Source organism: Macrobrachium nipponense, chromosome 47, assembly GCF_015104395.2.
Source record: "Macrobrachium nipponense isolate FS-2020 chromosome 47, ASM1510439v2, whole genome shotgun sequence".
Taxonomy (NCBI): domain Eukaryota; kingdom Metazoa; phylum Arthropoda; class Malacostraca; order Decapoda; family Palaemonidae; genus Macrobrachium; species Macrobrachium nipponense.
The window spans coordinates 2,913,691-2,930,562 of NC_087222.1; the positions used below are offsets into that span (position 1 = coordinate 2,913,691).

General features: G+C 37.1%; 2 protein-coding genes across 2 annotated transcripts; both read left to right on the forward strand.

The window, feature by feature from the left end:
• The first annotated feature begins 11,498 nt into the window (after nucleotides 1-11,498).
• LOC135204402 (uncharacterized) lies at nucleotides 11,499-13,858 on the forward strand. Its single transcript, XM_064234616.1, has 2 exons — nucleotides 11,499-11,727; nucleotides 11,955-13,858. The coding sequence occupies exons 1-2, from the start codon at nucleotides 11,499-11,501 to the stop codon at nucleotides 13,856-13,858; spliced, it is 2,133 nt and encodes a 710-aa protein (XP_064090686.1).
• A 192-nt stretch (nucleotides 13,859-14,050) lies between these two features.
• LOC135204403 (uncharacterized) lies at nucleotides 14,051-14,590 on the forward strand. Its single transcript, XM_064234617.1, has one exon. The coding sequence runs from the start codon at nucleotides 14,051-14,053 to the stop codon at nucleotides 14,588-14,590; it is 540 nt and encodes a 179-aa protein (XP_064090687.1).
• Nucleotides 14,591-16,872: the final 2,282 nt, after the last annotated feature.

The following is a 16,872-nucleotide window of genomic DNA, read 5'->3' on the forward strand; positions in this document are numbered from 1 at the left end:
TTTAAATTCACCATAAATCTAAATATTTTGCTAGAGACTTTGAATTTGTTTCAAGATGAAGATAAATGACTGAATATTACTAGACTGTAAGAGTTTTAGCTTACAATTGCGTTTTTCGACCATTTTGGTAGAGTCAAAGTTGACCGAATGTGGTTTTTTTTTCTATTTATCGTGATTTATATGCAAATATTTCAAAAATGAGAAAAGCTACAACCTTCAATTATTTTTTGTTGTATTTTACATGAAATTGCGCACATTTTCATACATAAAACTTTATGTAACGGCTAATTTAAAATGGTGCAAACATTACCTCAATCGCACGTATGATTTTTTCGGAAGAGTTACCGCGCGGACGTAAAGAAAATGTTATTTTTTTCATAAATTCACCATAAATCGAAATAATGTGCTAGAGACTTCCAATTTGTTGCAAAATGAAGGTAAATGCTTGAATATTACTAGAATATACGCGTTTTAGCTTACAATTGCGTTTTTTGACCATTTCGGTAGAGTCAAAGTTGACCAAAGGTTGAAATTTTGGCAATTATCGTTATTTATATGAAAATATCTCAAAACTAACTGATAAAAGCTACAACCATGGGTTGTTTTTAGTTGTATTGTGCATGAAATTGCGCACACTTCCATATATAAAACTTTATATAACGGCTAATTTTTAAATGGTGCAAACATTACCACAATCGCATGTATGATTTTTTTCGGAAGAGTTACCGCGCGGACGTAAGGAAAAAGTTTTTTCATAAATTCACCATAAATCGAAATATTGTGCTAGAGACTTCCAATTAGTTGCAAAATTAAGGTATATGATTGAATATTAGTACTAGAATATAAGCGTTTTAGCTTACAATTGCGTTTTTCGACCATTTCGGTAGAGTCAAAGTTGACCAAAGGTTGAAATTTATGCAATTATCGTTATTTATATAAAATATCTCAAAACTGATAAAAGCTACAATCATGAGTATTTTATTGTTGTATTCTACATAAAAATGCGCACATTTTCATATATAATACTTCATGTAACGGCTAATTTACAATGGTACAAAAATTATGTCAAAGTGACGAAATAATTTCAGAGATGTGTCACAGATACTTTTTAGTGCGGCAAGAAAGAAATTCGCGCTTGCGCGCCTGCATAACGATTGTAAACAAAACAACACCTTGATCCGTGAACTCCCAGCATCCCCCAAGGCGCGTGATTCAAAAGTTTTAGGCTGGTAGGCCTATAAGTATTTTTCCGCGAATTTAAAAAAAAAAAAACTTTTGTAAGGACGTAAAATAGTCCAGTTGGCGTAAGAGGGTTAACTACAAAAAAGGATTTAAAAAAATCTTTTATAATTTTTTGTGAAAACTAAAAATCACCACAACCAAAAACTCTTAATTAGATTTTATTTATTACTTTCAATAAGAATACCCTTCAAACCAATGGTTGTGGTAATAACTTACCCAATATTAACTCTCCTCTCATACCATAACATTCTTTAAAGCCTCTATACATTAAATATGGTAAATAACATTCACTCAAGTAAGGATCATAATTATAGCTGCAACTAGGTCCAGACACAATACAGGGCACACAACAACTACCACCCTGGAAGAAGGACACTACAATATACAAATACACAAGCCTGCCAAGAGCAAAAGAGGACTGCACAGGAGAAGAGCTAAGAGCGGCAGCCTATGAAGCAATCAGAAACACTGAGACCATAGGGGCACAAACATACTACACTGATGGCACTGTAGATCCTGAGAATCAAACTACGGGAGCTGCAGTATATTCAAGAAACTTCACAGCCTGCTGGAGGACCTCCAACCACGCCTCCACTATGCAGACAGAGATAACAGCAATAAGACAGGCACTGCTGTACTCACTGGAGAATGAAGTAGGGCCTGTAATCATCCACACAGACTCAAAGTCCTCAATGCAAGCCCTGCAACAACAGAAAATTAAAGAAAATAAGGCACTGCTGGCTGGAATTAAAACACTGCTACACCAGCACAGCGAAAGAGGAAGACCTGTCACCTTAAACTGGATACCCAGTCACATAGGAATTCCAGGCAATGAGAGGGCTGATGAGCTAGCCAAAAGTACAAAACACATTGACAGAGTGCAAGTACATATACAACCTGCACTGCAACAAGTCAAAAATGCAATGAAACCACTCTGCAAAGAAAAATTGATAAATGACCATCGTGAGTGGGTAGAAAAGAACTCACCGTCTGCCAGGTGGTATAAGAAATCGACTGGGCTAGTGCCTCCTCCCATAGACAGGCACACACCAAGAAAACTTGCTGTGATCATCCACAGACTCAGGCTAGGATATAAAGCCTGCTGGGAAATTGTGGAAAACAGTGTCAGACCATGTGAACACTGTCAAGAAGAAACACAGCAACCACTCCTTCACTACCTGCTGGAATGCAGAGAAACAGCACAGCTAAGAGGTGCAGCACAAAATGCAATACCTGCACAAGATGCTGAGCATGCAGCTGCCACAGTCACAAAGACAATCATTGAAAACTTAGAAGAGCATGCCCAGGTGCTCTACAACCTACCTCCACCAAGGTAATCAAACTAATAAAATCAATCACCCTCATCACATCCCCTCATTGTAAGGCTCTATCCACATCATCCACTATCATTCTTTTAAAAAACTTTACCTACAACTAAAATCCTCCCGCAGGGACCCAAGGGAGTAAAGGGTTGGACAACCCCACCTGCACCGCTTCTCCGATTTTCGAAAGCCTTACACTCATTCAAACTTCTTCTATAATATGACATGATGGCCCTCTCTTACTGACACCATCATCCTTCCCCTGTCCACTCCTATCTCTACAACTAAAGATATTTCCAATTTCAAAAAACTAACCATGCACCTAAAGAATCTTTTCAGATCACCTACGGGCCGAACAAGGGAAAGGCCCGTGCCAACAAGAAGTGTTGGCTTAATACAACAATAACAACAACAATCATAATTATATTGGTATTAATTGTCACGTCTAGAATAGTTAACATTCAAGGTGTCAATTATTCATAGACGGATACTATAACTTTTGGGACAAATTTCCTTCCTACAGAAGAGAAAGAATGAAATTAAATCTTTCATGCTGTTTGGATTAACTATGAAATTGTATATTAATATTGTTTAATAATAAATTATCATGAACTTTAACTATAATTACTTAAATGAAGAGTTTGATTTACTTAAAAATTCTAAGTATGCCTAACTTCAGTTATTACTTTAGAGCACTGAATAGAAATGAATATGGAACTGTGAATAGTAATCAATACTGTCCCTAACTCTGATTGTCTGGGCATTATTTTTTGTTTTTGTCATTTGGAAGTCATAAATGCCGAATGAGAATTCTCGTATTTCTTCATTATATTTTGTGTGTGTGTGAGAGAGAGAGAGAGAGAGAGAGAGAGAGAGAGAGAGAGAGAGAGGAGTCGAGCTGCACAAGGTCTGAGAATATTCCAAAAGATGTTGCTCAAACTGGGTGGATTTGAAAGCTATCTGTTTCATTGAAAAGTATAGGTATCCAGTCCTCATTCAATTTCTACACAGTTCACTTCATCCATGCAAATCCTGTTATTCAATAATCATATGAATGAAGAATAGACATCTTTATTAATAAACTCATTCTTTCTCAAGCTCTGAATAGCGTTAGGAATTTCCGACGACGTATCCCTTACGTTCATTAAAGAAAACGGAAGCACGATTTACATCAGGGACTTAAATAAAGTTTTTCTTCGATTGTTACCTGCATTTGCGGAATTTTTGTAAATGGTTTGTAATTTGTTGAGCTTTGAGCTTCAGCTATTTATTCACTATTGTAGAATTTCAAGCTATTGGTTTTTCTTCGATTAGCTACCAAAATCTTGATGATAACTTCACTGTAATCTTCATCACTTAGGCTAAACTTGTCCTTGATTTTATGACATTTGGGATAAGAGCTTGGAGTAAAAACTGAATACCAATAATTACAACTAACCCAAGTTAAATTTAGGATTTGTCTCTTTTGCATCTGTTATTAATAAAAAATCCAATAGGTCATAAGGCAATTCAGATAAATTTCAAGTAATGGCTGGCGGAGAGAGTTATAAAGCACAATCCATGGTAAACTTTACAAAGTACATTCATTTATATAAAACAGAATTTTTCAGCCGAAGAGTATCATCACTCACAATTAATATATTCTTATGGACAACGACCAATTCACAAGGCTTATTCACTGAAATGGTATTCATTGGTTTTTGTCCCATTTTATTTTATTTTGTTTATTTATCTTTTCTTTCAGTCTCAGCTTTGGAGTGGGGATAGATTAAACTCAGTTTTGCTAAAGCATCCCGTTTGCATTGTAATGTGCAAATAAATATTGGAAAAGGCATGTAGTATACTGCACAGAAAAGTAATTCAATTCCACCATTGCAGTCTATCTTGTAATTATTTTACAATGAATGTACTCAGAATTTGGTAATAAAAATTTAATAATCTTTTTATTATAATGTGTGAGCAATAAATATAATTAAAAAAGAATAAATCATACAAATATAACTATATAATTAACTCGGTAGAATTAATATATCTTTAAGAGTATCTTGGAAGATACAGGTCGAAATATTCACTTTCAGTTTCCCATTGAAGGTTAAGAAATATTTTATTATTATTATTATTATTATTATTATTATTATTATTATTATTATTATTATTATACCATGTGCATTTGCTATCTTCCTCCTACCATTGATGCGTTTTTATTGGCCAACCTTAAAGTTTGCCCAGTTAAGGGGTGTGCTTAATACTTACTTTAGCCCAGCCTCTAAGGGTTGATATATATATATATATATATATATATATTATATATATTATATCTATATATATATATATATATATATATATAATATATATTAATATATATTAAATTTTGAATTTTCCCAGTATTTCAGAGCGAGGCAGAGAGCATCAGTGTTGCCAAAAGTAGAGTAATTGCCCTACACGGAGGGTAACATGACCAAAAATGTCAGACCATAGGCTATATTCTGAAGTGTAGGGTAATTGTAACAAGAGCTGTTTTGATCAATAGGGTTATTGGTGATCATAACATTGCATATAAATGTGATCTGAAGATTTATTTCTAATAATAGTCTCAGAATACAGGGTTATGTAGAGTAATTTCTTGTCCTCTGGATGACGTTCCGTGGGATGCTGAGGTGAACGACTTGACCAGGAGATGAAGATTCTCTACAGCTGCCCTATTCATCTCCAAGCATTTATTCATTTGTTATATTCAAAGAATTGAGGGTTATTAATCCTGTAATATTGATTAAGCAGCCTGTTAGAATCCGATTTATACAAGACTTCTCTCGGTAATCCTACAGTTTTGAGGTACAAATTCGCTACTCCCTTGTTTAAGTTTTCTTTCCTACTTTCAGTTTCTTCTTTCTACAGATCTGCAAACAGAAGTATATTTGCTTACAGAAGCAGATATTATAGAAAAAGAAATGGAATGAAGTATCTGCACCACACACGAATATTGGAGTGCGCCTGCAACTGTGTTTGTGGAGTGAGAGCTTAGGAACCAGGCACTGGCTCTTGCACTACAACAGCCTCTTTTTGAAAAATTGGAAAAAAAAAATGAGTAGTTTATCTGCTTACAGAGGCAGAGACTTATCATTTTCTCAAAATTCTATGGATCATTTTCCACTAAGACATTTGTTTGTTTATTTGCGTTCACCCTTCTATCACAATCCCTGCTTCTGTCGGCAGATAACTGCTCATTTGTCATTGTTTCCCATGATTCATTAAAAATTTAATAAATGTGTATGCAGATCTTGACTTTACATAATACAGGGAATTTGGGCCCTAAAATGCACGGTTACTTACCCTTCTCTCTATGAATGCATAGATTTGTGTAAACACAAAAGGTGTGAACTCTCAAGAAGTGTTGGGCGTCACTAACAGGAGTTGGCTGATTGTTGGTCCTCGGCAATAAAATCTGTATTAACAACAATAAAGCATATCTGAAATTATTAAAAATTTAAAACAAATTGAATAAGGATAAATGTCAAAAAACTAGAAATAATTTTATTTAAAATTTCTTAATGTTTCATATTTAATATAGCAATCTGCTTCTTTTACTTTTGACCCTTATTTAATTAATGGCAATTATACTAGCGACAATTGTTTCGATAAATATATGATTTACAACTTTTAGGTGTCAAATCTGTCTCTGTTTACTATGAGCCGGACATTGACATGATATGACTTACTTATGTTAAAGACAACAGACCAAACAACATCTACTTAGTGATGGGTGAACCGATTACTTTCACAAAACCAAGTAATTCGGTTCGATTACTCTCGAGAACCGAGTGCTAAAAAGTAATTGAACTACTGTGTCACTGCTATAACAGTATGACAATAATAGAAGCATATTATAGGCTATGTTTGAAGTTTACAACGTCATATCAAATGTCATAAACTCGGCCTTTTGGCAACAGGCCAATTCCTGAAGATTAGTTTTCTTTCCCTTAAAATTCATCAGCCACGTCTGTTAATGCCGTGTATGTGTGTATGCAATTATATATGTAGCCTACCTATATATTCATTCATTCTGATGTAGAAGTGGACTGAAGATCTATGTTATTTACCGTATAGATCTCATGTCATTAACTTCGTTTCTTATTATGGTCGCAGCTAATATTTTCCACTAGGCTGTTTGTGTAATAAGATTTCACGACTGTACTTTATACCAGTCACAGAATATGCAGTATTATTTTTTAAAAGTTGACTTACTGTATTTGCATTTAGGTTATAAAAACATAAATATCTCAGACCTCACTGCATGTTATTAAAAAAAAATATATAGCTGTTCGTAGTTCTAAGCTTAGCTCCAAGAAACCTCATTTGTTTATTTGTATAATTGGCTGCTTTTCTTGATTTTGATAATGACTCTGATGCCCTCTAACCCTATTCACATGTAGTACCTCTGACATGGCATAGCAATGGTGCCTGACAATGTGTGCAATCATTACTTACCTTTCCAATTTCTCCCAACTATATCTATGAACCTACCTCTCCATTCATCTCCCTCAAGCTCTTCAATGGAAGGGAAACAAGGATGGGATGAAAGGGTGATGGAGATTAGGATTTGGCATTTCTATATAAGCATTCCGCATCGTTCGTCCCTGCGAATACAAAAGCCACCAGGAATTGGGGCGTCAAATGTTTTTTGCCGTGTTTAGTACGAGCCCTTGGGGGTTAATTACAGTCGTCCGAATAAATATTACTTAAAATTCTTGTTCAGGAGGTAAAACTGCAAAGAAAAACCGCAACTGCCATGGTCTAGGACACTGCGGAATAGTAATTTAGATCATCCTAGGATTTGTATTTATAACGTTGCAGGAAACGTAATTGCAGTGACTATCACTAAGAGTTGCTGTCTATTAGGCAATCAGAAATACTGAGATCATAGGGGCACAAACATACTACACCGATGGCACTGCAGATCCTGAGAATCAAACTACGGGAGCTGCAGTATATTTCAAGAATATTCACAGCCTGCTGGAGGACCTTTAACCACGCCTCCACTATGCAGACAGAATTAACAGCAATAAGACAGGCACTGCTATCCTCGCTAGAGAATGAAGAGGGGCCTGTAATCATCCACACCGACTCAAAGTCGTCAGTGCAAGCCTTGCAACAACAGAAAAGCAAAGATATCAAGGCACTGCTGGCTGGAATTAAAATACTGCTGCATCAGCACAGCGAAAGAGGAAGACCTGTCACCTTAAACTGGATACCCAGTCGCATAGGAATTCCAGGCAACGAGAGGGCCGATGAGCTAGCCAAAAGCACAATGACAGAGTGCAAATACATATACAACCTGCACTGCAACAAGTCAAGAATGCAATGAAACCACTCTGCAAAGAAAACTTGCTAAAAGACCATCGTGAGTGGGTAGAAAAGAACTCACCGTCTACCAGATGGTATAAGACGTCGACTGACCTAGTGCCTCCTCCCATAGACAGGCACACACCAAGAAAACTTGCTGTGATCATCCACAGACTCAGGCTAGGATACAAAGCCTGCTGGGAAATCGTGGAAAACAGTGTCAGACCATGTGAACACTGTGAAGAAGAAACACAGCAACTACTCCTTCACTACCTGCTGGAGTGCAGAGGAACAGCACAGCTAAGAGGTGCAGCACAAATTGATTTACTTGCACAAGATGCTGAGCATGCAGCAGCTGCCACAGTCACAAAAACGATCATTGAGAACCTAGAAGAGCATGCCCAGATGCTCTACAACCTACCTCTACCAAGGTAAATAAGCTAAAGTAACATCAATCACCCTCATCACATCCCTCACTGTAAGGCTCTATCCACATCATCCACTATCATTTTTCTAAACTTTACCTACCACTGAAATTCTTCCGCAGGGACCCAAGGGAGTAAAGGGTTGGACAACCCCACCTGCACAGTTTCTCTAATATTCAAAGGCCTTACTTTTTTTTCAAACTTCTACTGCAATATGACATGATGGCCCTCGATCTTTAACTGACACCATCATCCTTCCCCTGTTCACTCCTATCTCTAGAACTGAAAATATTTCCAACTTCACAAACCTAACCTTGAACCTAATGAATCTTTTCAGATCACCTACGGGCCGAACAAGGGATTGTCCTGATGTTAAATAAATGAGAATAAAGTCACACTCATAAGTTATTTAGAACAAAAGTGGCTTCAGTTTATTAGAAGGTCGATAAAGCTTGGAAGGTGACGCTTCCTCTCATTGAATAAACATCTCATTTCATAACATCATCAGTCTAAGGAATTTAAGGAAATTGTTAAAAGAAGAAGAAAAAAGCGAAGATCCAAATGTGCATATTAAGACGTACGTCTGGCAGAGAAAACGCCAAAGGTCAGCCAAGTGACTCTCTCCGAAAGTGTTGATATGATTCAACAATTTTACATCTTATTCTATTTTGAGGTATTTTATTCTTGTCAATTTATATATTATAGATTTTATTTTGAAAACTCGACACAATATACTAAATTTTAGAGCAGAACGATGCCAATGAATATTGAAATAGACAGTATTAGCCCTAAGCCGGAGTCAGTCAGGTTTCGGAGGATTAAGGTGAAGCCTTTCATGTTTACATCGTCACTCATGAATTCCCCTTCTGGTTGTATTCCTTTCCATTCAGGAATACATTCCTCTTTCTCATACATTCCAGCTTTAACATGAAGACATGATATACTTTGTAGCATTCAGATATTTTGTATTAAGTGTGAGGAATTCCTCTCACAAAGATTTTATTTTCTAATGTTTTTGTGTATTTGATTGTTCCATGCTATTTGTCTCTTATTATAGTTATTAGTGTCTGTCTCATAAGAAATTATTGATTGATTATCACTGCGTATTGCCGTCTGTCAGGTAATCGACAGACAGGAACTATGTTACTGTATTTGTATTCATGTGAAAACCAAATGCATTCGCATGCCCATATATTTTGCAAAGATATGTATGTCTACATTGCATGACATAATAAGGGTGAAAGAACCACATCTACTCGAGAACGACACTCTTAACATTATTTTATCTGATTTTGCTATGTTCTGGTACGTAGTATCTGTGGTGCGGTTAGCACCGAAAGGATGATTTTACACAAAGACGAAGTCTTTTGACATAACGTCGGTAGACGTTTTAGTAACAAAGTATAATTACTGTTTTAGTTATGATAATTCATTTGTCTTTATAGATATGAAATTGTTCTTGGTGAATGTATTGCGCATATTACGTATGGTAAGAGTTGGTGTCATTGGGTCTTGTTTGTGCCTCTCGCCAGAGAAGCCATTAGGAGAGGTCAAGAGATCGGAGGGGAAAGAAGGGTAGCAGTTCGCCCCTCTGAACGCTCCTTTGCGTGCCCCTCTAGGAGTGTGTATGCGTATGTGCGTAGTACACTGTATGGGCGTGATATCGCCCAAAATTGTATTGACACACACCACCAATTAATTCACTACATTTAATAAAATATGTTTAAGTTGCACACTATTATTTATTTGGAATTTATTTTTGACAACGAACTTGATAATTATTGTAAAGTTTTTTATGTTCATGAAAACCTTGTAAGTCAGTTCTACATTCGTGGTAATTGAATAACTTGTCTCTTTTCCCTAACAAAACCCGAATGCAGGACGGAACGGACAGCTTCTTGGCTCAACTTTTGAGGTGGCCTGTTATCTAGTGTTGTGTAGTGATGTGTGTGTGGATTTAGAAAGGGCGATTGCCCTGATTCTTTGAATTTTGTCGTAATTTGTTTCATTTGAGTGCCATTGATTTACAATTCCCCTTGAGTGATTAATTTCATTGTCACTTATATGTTATTACTCTTTGATATGTTTAACTTTTACTTATTAAATTAATTTTAACTTTACATTTATCAAATGCGTTTCAATATCCCATCGATTTTATTTCATTTTTCCTATGTTTCAGTTTTGTAGATGGTGAATATAAATTGATTTGATAAACCTTTATTGTGTTCATACTTGAAGGTTATGCAAATAACTTGGAAACGAGATAACACAGTGGTCCTCTAAGGTCTGAAAATCAACCTGTGAGTACTCGCAACATTTAGAGAGAGAGAGAGAGAGGCGTACCTCTCGTTGTATCTCGTTATAGAAAACGATTTATGATCTGAGTTCATGTCTACAAGGACTGCTCAGTAAGTGAAAGTACTTAATTGTGCTACTATTCATTAACGATATTGGTGTGTTATCCTCGTTAATAATGAATTGGGTTGAGAGATATCTCCCCGTAATTTAGAAACCGCAAAGGGAGTTTTGTGGAGTTGTTACGTAAGGCTTTTAGCGATTTTTGACCAAGTAACAACGTTAAACATATAATACAGTCCACTATAAGTCCATCTTTTTCGCCACAGCTTCTCTCCCTTCTTGGTCCTTCGAACCGGATGTTTAAACACTTCCGAATTGGTTATTCTGGATACTGAACACATTATTTTGGACTTGGTAACTTGGAATCAGATCATCCTATATCACCATCGTTTGTTGTTGGATTGTTTACAGCCCCTTTCCCTTAGTTAGAGTCATTTTATGCTGGCACATAGTTTTTTGAACTACCACACACACGCACGCACACGACAACCAAAGATAAAAGGTCGACAACTAGGTGAGTGTCATTCTCCTTTTTTGAAGGTAGATGTGGTTCACATTTAAGTATTGCGATGTAATGAGACGATGTGTATTCTTCCGTCTCATTGCAATTTGACTTTTGAATAAGAGTTTTGTAATACGGTATTGACCGGTATTATTTTTGTAGAACACAGATTGTTAACTTGAATGTTTTTCTGTGTATCAGTGTTTTTCGAGGAAGTGTTGTTACTTCGATATTATTGAGATTTATATTGTAATTGTTGTTGTCAACTTTGTATGTTTTGTAAGGTGATTGTGCCTTAAAATTTTCACCATGGATGCAGACAATTGTAGTAATGCGCTCATTTTGTATGAGGCTGCTATACGTGAAATCGAACGACGTTTGTATGAGATAAAACGTGTTGAACAGTTGTCTACAGCAGTAATTAAGCTGCGTTTAGGTTCCCTTCAGAAAGCAGCTGATTCACTACAGACAGCCGCTTCTGAATATTATAAGGAGATTAAGGGTCGAGAATTAGTAAATGCTATAACGAGGACTAATGGTTAACTCTCTAGCGCGGACAACGAAATCTCCAAACTCACCGATCGGTTAGCAGCACCCACACCCGCGCCCGCGCCCGCCCCAGCGCCCGCGCCCACACCTGTTGATCCGACACCTGCGGTACCTGCTACCCTAAATATTTTCCACAACCTAAGTTGCCTCAAATTACGATACCTACTTTTGATGGCAAAATTGAGCTATGGTATCATTTTTGGACTGTTTTTAAAGCAGTTATTCATGATAGGCAGGACATGAATGATGTCATCAAGTTTACTATGCTGACTAGTTATCTTAAGGGTAAAGCACGCGAAACCGTTGAGGGTTTAGCTATAACTCCAGCTAATTATAGTCCAGCGATAAACCTACTGAAAACTCGTTTTTCCAACGTTGGGAAATTAGAAGAGAACTTAAGAAATCGGCTGTTAAGTTTACCGCACCCTGAGCATGATGCAGAGCAACTGATGGATTTCCTTATGAAATGGAATAGCATCGTTCATCAGTTAGACGCTTTACCAGGTATTACGAGCGGCGACTCTAATGAGAAAGCAATTATCAAGCGGTGTTTATCCAAAGAAACATTGCAAGCCTTGTATCAGAGATATGATACTTGTGAACTCAGTGTAGATCAATTGAGAAAGGGCATTGAAAAATTAATTGAGCGTTTAGGTAGAAGTAATATGCATAACCCCACGCCATCACCATCCAACCCAGTTAAGAGTGGCAAGGATCGTAACACGAGTTCGAAAAACGAGCGTCAAGCTAATTCGCCTAGTAGTGCTTGCAACACTAATGTTAGAAATACCCCTAAGAAAATAACTTTTTCTTGTTGTTTTTGTCAAGGCGAACACAGCGGTAAGGTCTGCATGAAATACAATACTTTAGAGACTAGAAGAGCTCGTATCAATGAATTACAACTATGCTATGGTTGTTTAAGAAAGGGTCATCGTTTATTTGAATGTAACAGTAAGAGTAAGGCATATTGTTTTATCTGTAATGGTAAACATCATACATTCCTATGTGCTAGACTATTACCTAATTCTACGAGCATCAATGTAAATTTGTCTCAGCAACCTTCTAGCACCAAATCAGGTCATAGTAGAGCTGATAATAAGCCTATAGAAACTGCTCAATCGCAGCCTAGTTTCAGGACTAGTCAGAAATCAGCGGCTACGAATAATCAGAGTCATTCTCAGAATAATGTTAACAGTAATCAAATAACTGTGAAAAATGTCGCATCTCTTCGACCGACAGCGTTACCGACAGCCACCCTTCTATTGAGTAATGATGGGAATCGGATCCCGGTTCGAGCATCTTTAGACAGCGGATCTCAAAGAACGTTCATTAACCCAGATGTTGTTGAGAAATTGAACTTAGTGCCCATAAAGCAAGTGAAACTCACATTAATTCCGTTTGGAGATAATGTTGAAACTAAAATGTTTGATGTAGTAAGAGTAATGGTTCGAGCAGGTACTAAACGTATCAAATTAAACGCTGTTGTTTGTAATCATGTTAACACTTCCATACACACACCTGGTCTACACAACGTGTATCTGAGATTGCAAGAAGGAGGTGTTAAACTGGCAGATAAGAATATTGAATCAGATACCCACAGTGATATAGGTTTGATTATTGGTGCTGATTATTATAATGCATTTGTGTATTGTCACGATAAATATGATGATGTATGCTTGCTTGGTAGCACCGCCGGTGCTGTTATTTTTGGTCCTATACCCAATTGGGCTTGTAATGTTATCAGTGATGATGAAAATGTAAGATCTGTAATAAGTACACAGAGTATAGTTTGCTCGAGAGTCACTGCTTCTGTAAATCCTCTTGATGGTGAGGATATTTCTAGACTGTGGTCATTAGATACGATCGGCATCGGGAAGGATGCGCGATCCTATAACGATCAAGCAGCGATCGAACATTTCAATGAGACTATTGTAAAGACTGATAACAAATATACGATTGATTTGCCATTTAAGAGCGATGCCAGACCCCCTACGTGTTATAGAAAAGCCTTAGGTCAATTATATTCACTTAAGAGAACCTTTCATTCTAAACCAGTCATGTTTGATCAGTATCAGTCTGTTTTAGATGAGTATGTTAAGTTAGGATTATTGAGGAGGTAAAGTTAGAAGATAACTCCTTTGATCCAGTTGATGGCATTAATCATTATTTACATCACCACTTTTAGTTTTCAAGGAATCTGCTACGACTCCAATTAGGATAGTTTCAATGAAAGTAGTAAGGAGTCACACCATGCAAAGTCCCTCAACGATTGTTTACATGCGGGACCTAATCTGGCAACGAAATTGACAGATATGCTGCTGGAATTTCGTCAGAACAAATATGCTGTAGTAGCAGACATAAGTAAAGCTTTCCTTAGAATAGGAATTAATGAAAATCACAGAGATTTCACAAGATTCTTATGGTTTGCTGATAGAGATATTAAGCATGTCAAGACTTTTAGATTTAAGGTTTTATTGTTTGGAGCTACTTGTTCACCTTTTCTGCTGAATCAGACAATACAGTATCATTTCCAAAACCATTCAGATCCCATTGCCAGTTCAGTAAAGAAGTCCTTGTATGTGGATAACTTTATGAAAACTTATGAGAAATGTGAAGATTTAGAACTCGAGAGTAATAAGGTAAACCTAATTATGTTGGAAGCTGATATGCCTTTGGGAGAATGGGCTAGCAACTTGAGTTCATTTAATGATAAACATAGCCCAGATACTGTCAACTTGAATGCAGTAAAACTACTCGGTCTCTTGTGGGATACCTGTAATGACTCATTGAGTGTAAAGATGCCTTCTCAGATTGTTACATATGTGAATAATCTAGGAAATGTTGTACTTTGACTAAGAGAAAGATTGTGTCTCTCCTTTCAACCATCTTTGATCCTTTGGGAATATTAACGCCCGTAACAATCAAGGGAAAACTATTTGTGAAGAAATTGTGGGAACTGAAAACTGACTGGGATGACGAAATGATGATGGATTTAAAGAAAGAGTTCGATGAATTTTAATGAAGGAACTTGTAGCTTACATGTATTTGTTGATGCATCTCTATGTGGCTTATGGAGCCTGTGCGTAGTTTTTGTTGTTAGCAGTAAGCACACAAGTCACTTGCTAATTAGTAAGTCTCGAGTAGCCTGAGCCCCTCACTCACTATTCCCCATCAAAATTATTACTTGCTTTAACTATAGGCATGCGCCTAGCTGTTCATTTGCTAGAGATTTTTGGGATAAATTTTCAGATTGTACTGTTTGGAGTGACTCCCAAGTAGCTTTGAGTTGGGTATTTTATGAAAGATGCAAAGAAGTGTTTGTAACAACAGAGTAAAGGAAATCAAGGACTTGAAGTCCAGTCATAACATCAGGTTGTTATATGTTAAGAGCGAGGATAATCCTGCTGATTTAGTTACGCGAGGTATTTCAATGTCTCTTTTGAGTAAGTCAGGTTTGTGGTTTCATGGCCCGACCTGGATTATTGACAAAAATAAGTTCCAGAACAAGAGGATGCAGTTTACATCGAGTCTGTTAATGTAAATGAAATTATTTGTAGAACCAGTTTTGAGAAACCCTGATGATGATGTGCTTGTATTTAATTGTTCTGAGTTCTCATTGAAACACGCAGTGAGGATTGTAGGTAGATTGATCTTGTTTGGGAGAAGAGTATTTCCTGATAAATTCAGGGAAAGTAACAATTTACTTGTTTTAAAATCAGAATCATGCAGCGTCAAGCTTTTCCAACGCTATATTATGCGTTGACTAATGGGTTACAAACCAGTTCTAGTGTTCCCTCTGAGTTAAGGAATCTTATCAGACAATTAGGACTTTATGTTGATGAAAGTGGTGTCATTCGGTGCCAAGGAAGATTTCATAATGCAGAATTGCCAGAATTCGCTAAGCATCCAGTATATGTCGCCAGCCGACACCCCTTATGGCAACTTATAGTGTCTCATTATCACATACTCAACTTGCACTACAACACGAATACACTTGCGGTTATATTGAGACAACAGTTTTGGGCTGGAAAAATGAGACAGTCCGTTAAGAAGATCCTGAAAGAGTGCTTATTGTGTAAGAAAGCACAAAATCAACCTCTAAGTCTGCCTGGATTTCTCCCGTTACCACCCGAATGAGTTAAGCATCAAATCCCTTTTTCCTGTGCTGGCGTCGACTATACGGGAAACATTAATGTGGCTGAAAATGAAGCTGAGAACGAGAAGGCGTATGTCTTGTTGTTTACATGCGCTACGTCAAGAGCAGTTGCCCTATATGTGTGCAAATCCATGAATGCACAAGAATTCCTCTTTGTTTTAAGACAATTCGCGGCAAGACACGGACTTCCGAAAGTTTTAATAAGTGATAATGCGCCAAACTCCATTGCAGCCAGTAAGTTTCTAAGAGATATCAGCGAAGAGCCCGAAGTAAGAAATTATCTGACGGATCATAATTTAGAATGGAAGTTCATAACACCCCGATCACCATGGAAAGGCGGCTTTTACGAGAGACTGATCAGAGTGGTGAAATCGTGCTTACAAAGAGCCCTGTACAGAAAAAGTCTCGTTTATAGAACTCATACCATCGTCGCCGAAACCAAGGACGTAGGAGACGGCCTAGAGAGTGTTGCGGAGGATGACCCTACGACCTCAACAGGTTCCCCGCCTCTACAAGTGATGTCTGATCGTCGGCCCATGAGAAGAACTGCTGCTAAGGCCACGAACAAAGGAAACAGTTGATTCGAGAAGGAGCGTTATAAGGACACTATACATGTGTTGTATGAATTTTTTGGTGGGGGAGGGTGTGAGGAATTCCTCTCACAAAGATTTTATTTTTTGTTTTTGTGTATTCGATTGTTTCCATGCTATTTGTCTTTTATTATAGTTATTAGTGTCTGTCTCATAAGAAATTATTGATTGATTATCACTGCGTATTGCCGTCTGTCAGGTAATCGACAGACAGGAACTATGTTACTGTATTTGTATTCATGTGAAAACCAAATGCATTCGCATGCCCATATATTTTGCAAAGATATGTATGTCTACATTGCATGACATAATAAGGGTGAAAGAACCACATCTACTCGAGAACGGCACTCTTAACATTATTTTATCTGATTTTGCCTAATTTTCGGTT

Coding starts and splice junctions, on each gene's coding strand:
- LOC135204403 (XM_064234617.1), top strand. CDS start 14,051: ATGCTGCTGGAATTTCGTCAGAACAAATATGCTGTAGTAGCAGACATA.
- LOC135204402 (XM_064234616.1), top strand. CDS start 11,499: ATGGATGCAGACAATTGTAGTAATGCGCTCATTTTGTATGAGGCTGCT. Junction 11,728..11,954: donor TGCTATAACGAGGACTAATG/GTTAACTCTCTA, acceptor CTGTTTTTAAAG/CAGTTATTCATGATAGGCAG.